Raw genomic sequence first — 12,106 nt, 5'->3', positions numbered from 1 at the left:
CGGGGGATTAGCGGTCACTGGTGAATCCTTCACAGGTGACCGCTAATCAGTACGCGGCACACAGACAGAGCCGCGGCATGACAATGAAGTCGGGTGAAGTTCACTCGAGTTCATTCTCATCGCGCTACTCTGTCTGCTGTCAGCCGACATGTATCACCGACATTGTGCAACACACAAACCGACATTCCACACGGACATTCCACACGGACATTCCACAGACACATACACGGGCATTTTACACACAAACACGGACATTTTACACGTACACATGGCTCGCATACGCCATCACACGGATGCCATACGTACCGGAGAAACGCCCCAAAAAAACGGAACACGGACCCGAAAAACAGACCGTGTCACACGGACGTTTTTTTTGCGGAAGTGTGTTTAAGAGAAAGAGGATTCTCTTGTCCTCACAGGGGCAGTGTGTGGAGGCTGCTGAGAACTCCATGAGGATACTTCTGGGGAGACGTTTCCTAACCTGTGCGGGTGTACGACAAGTGAAACTGACTGTGACCCTCCATGTTATGTTCCTTGAAGCCAGAAGAAACCGGCTAGATATTGTTGGTACAATCGGTCTAGCACTGGAGACCATTATTTATAACTAGAAGGTGGCCCGATTCTACGCATCGGGTATTCTAGAATTTACGTATTGTGTAGTTAATGTATGATTTTTGTTATATATATATATATATATATAGATGTTGTTGTGTGTAGTTACCAAGTGTTTGTGTAGGGGCTGTACATGTTCTGGGTGTTGTCTGGGTGTGGCGGGGGGGTGAGAGCGGTGTTGTATGTGTGTTGCGTGTGTTGCGTTGTTTGTGGAGCGCTGTGTGTCTGTAGCGTTGTGTGTGTGTTGCGCGGTTTGTGTGGGTGTGGGGTGTGTGTGTGTGTTGGGGGGAGGTGTGCACCCCCCATCGTGCTCCATCCCCCATGCTGCGCACCTCCCATCGTGCTACATCCCCCATGCTGCGCACCCCCCATCGTGCTCCATCCGCCATGCTGCGCACTCCCAAACGTGCTCCATCCGCCATGCTGCGCACTCACAAACGTGCTCCATCCGCCATGCTGCACACTCCCAAGCGTGGTCCATCCGCCATGCTGCGCACTCCCAAACGTGCTCCATCCGCCATGCTGCGCACTCCCAAACGTCGTCCATCCCCCATGCTGCGCACTCCCCATCGTGCTCCATCCCCCATGCTGTGCACCCCCCATCGTGCTCCATCCCCCATGCTGCACCAGCATCAGCCTCTCTCCTCCCAGCATCAGCCTCTCTCCTCCCAGCATCAGCCTCTCTCCTCCCAGCATCAGCCTCTCTGTCCCCAGCATCAGCCTCTCTGTCCCCAGCATCAGCCTCTCTCCTCCCAGCCTCAGCCTCCCCCAGCATCAGCCTCTCTTCTCTCAGCCTCCCCCCTCCCAGCCTCCCTCCTCCCAGCCTCCCCCAGCATCAGCCTCCCCCTTCCAGCCTCCCCCAGCATCAGCCTCTCGCCTCCCAGCCTCCCCCAGCATCAGCCTCTCTCCTCCCAGCCTCCCCTAGCACGCCGTGCTCCTCTGCCGACACTCACAGATCTGATCGCATACACTGACACACTCACACATCAGAACACACTCACACACATGTGATCGCATACACGCACACACACACTGACGATATCGCACATACGCGCTCACACTCACAACATCCGGAGATACCACATGCTTCCGGCCATGTGAGCCTCCGGCAGATCCTGGAAGGTCACAGCACAGTATCGCCGCCAAGAAGCAAGCGATATCCCAGGATGTTGTGAGTATGTGGATGCGATGTGATGTGTGTGTGAGAGTGAGTGTGATCTGATGTGTGTGTGTGTGTGTGTGTGTGTGTGTGTGTTGTTATGTGTGTGCGTGTGTATGTTCCGCCGCTGCAGGACCTTGATACGCTGGTAACTATGCTACCATGGTTACCAGAGTATCCCGTCCCCCGCTCGCACGGGAGCCCACACCAGCATACGGCGGCAACCCCAGCAATGCGAGGGTATGTGTCAGCTGCGTTGGCGGCGTACGCTGATGTGGGCTCCCGGGGGTACAGTACTCACCTGGGAGTCGGGGCTCTGTGTCGGTTCGGGGAATGCGTGCGGGGCCAGAGCGAGCGTGCATTGCGTGAGGGGGGCGGGGCGTGGCCGAGTTGCCAATGCATGCAGGGTGCCGGGGCGAGAGACTAATCCGTGTGGGGGGCAGAGCCTGGGCGTGCGGCCGGCCAATCCGTGTGCGGGCGGAGCCTGGGCGAGCGGCCAATCCGTGCGGGGGGGGGCGGGGCCATGGCGAGCCCAGCGGCCAATCAGCTTTGTGTCACCGTAAGGACACAATTTTGGAGCAAGACAGACAGACAGACAGACAGAGAGACAGACAGACAGACAGAGAGACAGACAGACAGACAGAATAAGGCAATTATATATATAGAAGATTGTACACATGAAGTCTGGTCTGTAACTCTTTTTGGACATATGGGCACCGCACTAATCAAAAACTGGTTTTAAGATGTAAATATTTAGAAAACCTAAACAACGTCAGATTGGGGGGAACAGTAAACAACATTTACACCAGGAAAGAAAATGACATGTTTATGGAAGTGACAGGTTTTCTGTAAGACTTTGTTGAACATTATACTTGTGTCTGATCTCTTATGTCTTCAAAATCGGGAAAAAAGTGTCAGTGATGTCTCCAGGTGATGTGTGGAGTTGGCTGTGCGTGACTTATTCCTCCCTGTGTGGAGCCCCCCGCTGTTCCCTGACACATCCCCCCTCATCCCAGACACTAATTCTGTATGTCCTGTCCGTCCCACGCTGTTCTAGAAAACATCACATTCTAGATCTCTGTGGATTGCTCCTTTCTTAAGTCTGATACCTGTCTTCCATTCATGTGCTGTGCAAGTATTCCTATATCTGCTAGCGGCACCGTAACCCCCCGCACTATTATAAACTCATGTTTAGGGTTTATGGCCCCTAAATTCTACATTTTCTGCTTCTCAACAGTGTCCTATTTCCTAATGATGATACTTTTACTGCAGGCTGCAAAGTGAGATTCTTCACCAGTCTGCTGTGCTGCCATCTAGTGTACAATGTGAAAACTGCAATAACTCGTCAGTTATGGAACATCAAAGGCCGTGACAAAAACATTTCACCATTTCATAAATATTTTCAGTTTTATTTGTGAACAGATCTAATCTCATCCGTCTTTTCTCTGCAGGAACGGTTTACAGAGAATGCTTTGAGAATGGCACCTGGGCCACGTGGATGAACTACACGCAGTGCGTGCCCATCCTGGACAGCAAGGTGCGACATTCATCCTCCTATCACTGACAACAGGGAGGGAACAGACTATGGCTGCATCTGTCACTGAACAGTGTTATAAAGTGTCACAATCAGTGGAAAATGGGGAGAGGTTTATATTTTACTCTATTACATCATTTTATATATAGAAATAAATAACGGAGACACACTGCAGACACAAGACACTAATTATCATGCAGCAGAATAGTGAGTGCAGCTCTGGAGTATAATACAGGAGGTAACTCAGGATCAGTAATGTAATGTATGTACACAGTGACTGCACCAGCAGAATAGTGAGTGCAGCTCTGGAGTATAATACAGGAGGTAACTCAGGATCAGTAATGTAATATATGTACACAGTGACTGCACCAGCAGAATAGTGAGTGCAGCTCTGGAGTATAATACAGGAGGTAACTCAGGATCAGTAATGTAATGTATGTACACAGTGACTGCACCAGCAGAATAGTGAGTGCAGCTCTGGAGTATAATACAGGAGGTAACTCAGGATCAGTAATGTAATATATGTACACAGTGACTGCACCAGCAGAATAGTGAGTGCAGCTCTGGAGTATAATACAGGAGGTAACTCAGGATCAGTAATGTAATATATGTACACAGGGACTGCACCACCAGAATAGAGAGTGCAGCTCTGGAGTATAATAAAGGATGTAAGTCAGGATTAGCAATGGATGAATAATGTTAAGTATGTATTTAATGCTTGGGTATAAAATAGTCCCAGTTGCCAGTGTAAAAATTGTTAGATTTCGATAATGCTTTTTATTTATTTTTTTAATATTGACAATTATATAAAAACATTGCCAACAAATTAAAAAAAAATTTGAAGAAAAACCTGATTTAAACAATGAGTTATTTTCTGATGATAGATTCCCTGTAGCAGATTGTAGATTACGGCTCTGGAGCTTCATGTAGCAGCACGGCAGATGTCCTGGAATCGGTATTTACGGCATTTATTCTAGAGGAGGCTATCGCTGTAGTTTAGTGCCCGAGCCTACTGATCCATAGAGCGGAGCCGCAGGGACATTTTATGCCTACATATAATCGATGGTGACAATGCGCCTTTATTAGGCACACCCTGGTCTGCATTGTACAAACTAGGGCCACGACTGTAGGGTCGGGTCCCCCTTGGCTCCTGGATTGGGTCGGGATGTGATCCGCTACATTGCACCCTGTTGACTTTCATGGTGCAGTTTTGCAGCGTAGCCTGTGCAGTTTTGGACGTGCACCTGAAGCCTGTGATGCTATTGATTATTAATTTCATGTTAAATAGTCACAACAGAGATCACTCATCCCAAAATAACCTGTATCTATGATGATGAGATTATCCTCCAGGCAGAGATTATAATTACTGCTCCCTAAACTGATTACTGCTCCTGCGCTGAGGAATCTCTGCCTAATGTCATCATGTTCTTGTCTCCAGCGGAAGTACGACCTGCACTACAAGATCGCCCTCATTATAAACTACCTGGGACACTGCATCTCCGTCCTGGCGCTGGTCATCGCCTTCCTGCTCTTCTTGTGTTTAAGGTAAGCTTAATGACATGGAAGAAGTTGGTTATCAGCAAATAATATGATTGCAGCAATTATTAGGAAATAGCCAGGGACAGGGTTGGACTGAGAATCATCCGGGCATTTTAGGTCACGGACCCTATACCTGATCTACTGTCCAGATTACTAATGTTAATCACCTTAAAGGGAATCTCTCAGGACGATTTTACTACTGAAACTAATCATATGGTTGTGTAGGTCTTGGTATAACAATAAAAATGATACCTGTTTTGAAACAATCGGATGAACTAGCGCTGAGAAATCAAGCTTAGAAGTGTGCATTGGGGGCGTGTCCATACTCTCAGACTGCATAGACACGCCCCTTCTCCCACTTTGCATGTGACTTTAAAGCTTTATTAATCAGCGCTGGTTCATTGGATTTGTACCAGAGAGGTCTCATGTTTATTGTTGTAATGGATCCTATACAGCCGTACAACTAGTTTCAGCAGTTAATTCATCTTGGCAAATTCCCTTTAAAGTAAAATTATGATTTATTTTTTTTTAGAAACTTTTTTATATGTAATACAGACATGTGAAAAGTTTTCATCGGTGGTCCATGTGGTGAGACCCCCACCAATCACTAGAATGAAGGAGCAAACATTTCATTCTAGACTGAAGAAGGGCTTAAAGGGGTTTTCCCATGAATAAAGTTACTTTTAAAGTTAATTTTAATCGATAGATTTTGGAATAATAATTTCCACAATTGGATGTGTTTAAAGAAAATGTTCCTGTGCTGAGATAATCTTATATATTATGCTGTGCTGTGTAATGGCCGTGTCTGACCGTACTCTGATCATACCACATCTCCTGGGCAGGGGAGGATGGAAAAGAGAGGATATAGACATTACAGTACGGAACACTGGCTGATTCTTTTCGTGAGGTAAAACATTTTCCAGCCTGTTTTTTAAAAAAAATATTTTTTTGTGATCCCATGCTGTAACATCTGTATACTCTTTTGCGTCCCAGGAGATGTGGTATGATCAGACCATGTCTCTGTACAGTCAGACACGGCCATTACACAGTACACAGCAGGGACACATACACAAGATTATCTCAACACAGGAACATTTTTGTTAAACTCATCCAATTGTGGAAGTTATTATTACTATAGGATCTATTATTTAATGAACTTTCTTCTTGAGAAAACCCCTTTAAAGGGAACCTGTCATGTCCGTTAATTCTATTAGTCTGCAGGTTACTAGTGTCATGTAGGTGCCAAAAGTACTGAATGTGCAGCACCTGAGAGAAAATTAACTTTATTTCTCCCGAGATCTGCCACCTTTCAGTCATGGGGGCGTGGCCAGAGCAATAAGCACAGTGCTTGGGCACGGACTGACAGCCAGCTCTTTACTGATGAATTGCAGACCGAGGTGGCAGTCAGAGTAATTGCCGCTCTCAGTGCTATGAGCAGTGACTGTAATTCCACTGGTCACGCCCCAAATGACTGAAAGCTAGCGTAGCCAGGGAGAAATAAAGTTCATTTTCTCCCAGGTGCTGCACTTTTAGTACCTTCACAACAAGATTAACCTGCAGATTAACCATGTGATTGGCAGAATGCTTCTGCTTTTTAAATGATCAATCAGGAGCTCAGCACCTGGATCACCACCGGTCAAAACTTCTGAACTATCTTTTTGACTTATGAATAGTTTTCTCAACGTTTTCTCAAATAGTTTTCTCTTCACTTTAACCAGTTTAACACCAGCACATTTTATTTTTTTTCCTTCATGCTCAGCAGCATTTTCATTTTTTTGTCATAGGCATATTTTCACATTCAGTTATTAAAAAAAAAGCTACCTTTTTTTGTGATCTATACTTGTTATGTCCTTTTTATTTTTTTGTATTTTTTGGAAATATAAATGAAAAAAAAGGAAAATTCTTGTGGTTTTCATATTTTTTTTTCAAGACAACAAAGGACCCACTAAAGTACATTAAGTTGTGTTGCCATTTGTCTTAATTTTTTTTTGTATTTTGGACATTTGTTTATTTTTTTTCTTCCCTTTCACACCCCTTACAATTATTTTTGCATTTTTGACATTTGCTTCTCTTTTCCCTTTCCCCTCCCCTTACAATAATTTTTGTATTTTTGCCATTTGCTTCTTTTTTTCCCCTTTCCCCTCCCCTTACAATTATTTTTGACATTTGCTTCTTTTTTTCCCTTTCCCTTACAATTACTTTTACATTTTTGACATTTGCTTCTCTTTCCCCTTTCCCCTCCCCTTACAATTACTTTTGTATTTTGGACATTTGTTTAATTTTTTTCTTCCCTTTCACACCCCTTACAATTATTTTTACATTTTTGACATTTGCTTCTATTTTCCCCTTTTCCCTCCCCTTACAATTATTTTTACATTTTTGACATTTGCTTCTTTTTTTCCCTTTCCCCTCCCCTTACAATTATTTTTGTATTTTGGACATTTGTTTCTTTTTTTCCCTTCCCCCTCCCCTTACAATTATTTTTGTATTTTGGACATTTATTTCTTTTTTTTCCCTTTCCCTTCCCCTTACAATTATTTTTGTATGTTGGACATTTGTTTATTTTTTTTCCCCCCTTTCACACCCCTTATAATTATTTTTACATTTTCGACATTTGCTTTTTTTTCCCCTTTCCCTTCCCCTTACAATTATTTTTGTATTTTGGACATTTGTTTCTTTTTTTTTTTATTTAGAAAAGCGTTTTGGACTGACGATGCCTTTCTTATCCTTTATTTTATTTGATCTATTTTTTCTTTTTCTTTCCTTTTTTTATTTGTTTTAGGGCATGTACACACGTTTAATATTTGGTGGCCAAATTTTTGCATCTCTTGGCAGGAAAGACACTTTTTCGGAGCATTTTTAATACATTTTTGGTGCAAAAATGTCATTATAAACCCTTGTGGATCAGGACAGAATTTTTAGACTGTGCAGGCGGCAAGAAGTTAAATCAGTTGTTCCATCTCCTTTCCCTATAAAATCGCTCTTTATAGTCAAGATTTCAGTAAAATATCCCCCTTGTAATACCACATTTCCCCAGCAGGAGTCACTAATTTAAAAGGCCAATGGAATAGGGATTTCCAGAACGAAGATTCAATTGTTGGGTTCCGTTCTCATCTATTACGGAGGAACTTATTTTAATAATAATAATAATAATAATATTTATTCATTTATATAGCGCTATTAATTCCACAGCGCTTTACATACATTGGCAACACTGTCCCCATTGGGGCTCACAATCTAAGGTCCCTATGAGTATGTTTTTGGAGTATGGGAGGAAACCCAAGCAAACACGGGGAGAAAATACAAACTTCTTGCACATGGTGTCCTTGTTGGGAATAAATACTCTTGTTTTTACTATTCTAATGCTATAATTTGATTTTTTTTTACATACAGAGGCACTAAATGAGCAATTATTGTCAGCTTCTGTTGCCTATTGCAATCACAATTTTTCTGGTACAATTTATTTTGATGTTGTTTGCAACATAAAAAAGGGGAAAAGAACACGCAAAAAAAAAAAGCACAAAGAATAAAGACTCCAAAGCAAAGATCAAATGTAGTTTTCAATCTTCTTTATCTCAAAAGAAGCTCCAAAAAATCCACAGACAAGGAACAGAGAAGTGTAATACATCCTCAGCGCAGAACGTTACAGGAAAGATCAAAGAGACGTGTGATGTCAGGAAAATGGAGAAAAGTAGAAAACTAGTGATAAAAAAATGTCAGATCTGGCAAGAACAAATCGCAGAAAAAAGAAAACACATGAGATGGAAATGTTCTCTATACACGTCTCTAAATATAAAATATGTTCTTATCGGAGAAGCAGCGAAAGAAATGAATAAGTCTCCTCCCTTCCCCCCAGGTAGCTCAGCCCCCTATATACAACATAATGCAACCGCCTATGTACAATAATAGATTTACTATAATACTGCCCCTATGTACAAGAATATAACTACTATAATACTGCCCCCTATGTACAAGAATATAACTACTATAATACTGCCATATGTACAAGAATATAACTACTATAATACTGCCCCTATGTACAAGAATATAACTACTATAATACTGCCGCCTATATACATGAGTATAACTAATTTAATACTGCCCCTATGTACAAGAATATAACTACTATAATACTGCTCCCTATGTACAAGAATATAACTACTATAATACTGCCCCCTATGTACAAGAATATAACTACTATAATACTGCCCCCTATGTACAAGAATATAACTACTATAATACTGCTCCTATGTACAAGAATATAACTACTATAATACTACCCCCTATGTACAAGAATATAACTACTATAATACTGCCCCCTATGTACAAGAATATAACTACTATAATACTGCCTCTCTGTACAAGAATATAACTACTATATTACTGCCCCTATGTACAAGAATATAACTACTATAATATTGCCCCTATGTACAAGAATATAACTACTATAATACTGCCCCCTATGTACAAAAATATAACTACTATAATACTGCTCCTATGTACAAGAATATAACTACTATAATACTGTCCCTATGTACAAGAATATAACTACTATAATACTGCCCCCTATGTACAAGAATATAACTACTATAATACTGCCCCCTATGTACAAGAATATAACTACTATAATACTGCTCCTATGTACAAGAATATAACTACTATAATACTGCCCCCTATGTACAAGAATATAACTACTATAATACTGCCCCTATGAACAAGAATATAACTACTATAATACTGCCCCCTATGTACAAGAATATAACTACTATAATACTGCCCCCTATGTACAAGAATATAACTACTATAATACTGCCTCCTATGTACAAGAATATAACTACTATAATACTGCTCCTATGTACAAGAATATAACTACTATAATACTGCCCCTATGTACAAGAATATAACTACAATAATTCTGCCCCTATGTACAAGACTATAACTACTATAATACTGCCCCTATGTACAAGAATATAACTACTATAATACTGCCTCCTATGTACAAGAATATAACTACTATAATACTGCCTCCTATATACATGAGTATAACTACTATAATACTGCCCCTATGTACAAGAATATAACTACTATAATACTGCCCCTATGTACAAGAAAATAACTACTATAATACTGCTCCTATGTACAAGAATATAACTACTATAATACTGCCCATATGTACAAGAATATAACTACTATAATACTGCTCCCTATGTACAAGAATATAACTACTATAATACTGTCCCTATGTACAAGAATATAACTACTATAATACTGCCCCTATGTACACGAATATAACTACTATAATACTGCCTCCTATGTACAAGAATATAACTACTATAATACTGCCTCCTATATACAAGAATATAACTACTATAATACTGCTCCTATGTACAAAAATATAACTACTATAATAGTACCCCCTATATACAAGAATGTAACTACTATAATGCTGCCCCTATGTACAAGAATATAACTACTATAATACTGCTCCTATGTACAAGAATATAACTACTATAATACTGCTCTCTACGTACAAGAATATAACTACTATAATACTGCCTCCTATATACAAGAATATAACTACTATAATACTGCCCCTATGTACAAGAATATAACTACTATAATACTGCCCCTATATACAAGAATGTAACTACTATAATGCTGCCCCTATGTACAAGAATATAACTACTATAATACTGCTCCTATGTACAAGAATATAACTACTATAATACTGCTCTCTACGTACAAGAATATAACTACTATAATACTGCTCCTATGTACAAGAATATAACTACTATAATACTGCCCCCTATATACAAGAATATAACTACTATAATACTGCTCTCTACGTACAAGAATATAACTACTATAATACTGCTCTCTACGTACAAGAATATAACTACTATAATACTGCCTCCTATATACAAGAATATAACTACTATAATACTGCCCCTATGTACAAGAATATAACTACTATAATACTGCCCCTATGTACAAGACTATAACTACTATAATACTGCCCCTATGTACAAGAATATAACTACTATAATACTGCTCCTATGTACAAGAATATAACTACTATAATACTGCCCCCTATGTTCAAGAATATAACTACTATAATACTGCCCCTATGTACAAGAATATAACTACTATAATACTGCCCCTATGTACAAGAATATAACTACTATAATACTGCTCCTATGTACAAGAATATAACTACTATAATACTGCCCCTATGTACAAGAATATAACTACTATAATACTGCCCCTATGTACAAGAATTTAACTACTATAATACTGCCCCTATGTACAAGACTATAACCACTATAATATTACCCTTACATTCTTGTCCATAAGGGCAGTATTATAGAAGTTATATTCTTGTACATAGGAGCAGTATTATAGAAGTTATATTCTTTTATATAACTACTATAATACTGCCCCCTATGTACATGAATATAATTAACTGCTCATTTATACTGGGACTATAACTACTATAATACTGTCCCATATGTACAGGAATATAACCACTATAATACTGTCCCATATGTACAGGAATATAACTACTATAATACTGCCCCATATGTACAGGAATATAACTACTATAATACTGTCCCATATGTACAGGAATATAACTACTATAATACTGCCCCATATGTACAGGAATATAACTACTATAATACTGTCCCATATGTACAGGAATATAACTACTATAATACTGTCCCATATGTACAGGAATATAACTACTATAATACTGTCCCATATGTACAGGAATATAACTGCTATAATACTGCTCATATTTACAAGAATATAACTACTACAATACACATCCCTATGTCTGAAAATATAATTTACTACTATAATAGTGTCCCTGTAGTAGTGGTTTAACAACATATCCAAAATCCGTATTCCAACCTATGGAGCCTCGTTCAAAGAAGTCTAGAAGACGAAGTCTCATAAGTGGAGAGCAGCGATATGTTACAAAGTGTCTCTTGTGCTGTTGATTTGTGCAGTTTGTTGCAGTGACAGTGACCTGTAAATTGCTCCTCACATTCCTCCATTGTTGTGTCTGAATTTCATGTCTTTCTTCCTAGGAGTATTCGATGTCTTCGGAATATCATTCATTGGAATTTAATTACAACCTTCATCTTGAGGAACATCATGTGGTTCCTTCTCCAAATGATCGATCATAACATCCACGAGCAGAACGAGGTAAAAAAACAAGATTCCTCCTGGTTCTCCTTCCTTTACTCGATTTGCGTCTC

General features: G+C 40.2%; 1 protein-coding gene across 1 annotated transcript in view; it reads left to right on the top strand.

Annotated features, from left to right (window-relative positions):
- CRHR2 (corticotropin releasing hormone receptor 2) overlaps nucleotides 1–12,106 on the top strand; it is a 189,107-nt gene that overhangs the window by 103,240 nt on the left and 73,761 nt on the right. The window contains exons 3-5 of the mRNA XM_075316888.1: nucleotides 3,223–3,308; nucleotides 4,744–4,850; nucleotides 11,936–12,053. Of these exons, the coding sequence (XP_075173003.1) occupies nucleotides 3,223–3,308; nucleotides 4,744–4,850; nucleotides 11,936–12,053 (311 nt within the window). The remainder of the gene's footprint in view (nucleotides 1–3,222; nucleotides 3,309–4,743; nucleotides 4,851–11,935; nucleotides 12,054–12,106) is intronic.

Source organism: Anomaloglossus baeobatrachus, chromosome 6 (genome assembly GCF_048569485.1).
Source record: "Anomaloglossus baeobatrachus isolate aAnoBae1 chromosome 6, aAnoBae1.hap1, whole genome shotgun sequence".
Taxonomy (NCBI): domain Eukaryota; kingdom Metazoa; phylum Chordata; class Amphibia; order Anura; family Aromobatidae; genus Anomaloglossus; species Anomaloglossus baeobatrachus.
Note: the sequence above shows the minus strand (reverse complement) of the source record. Positions and strands in the feature narration are given on the sequence as shown.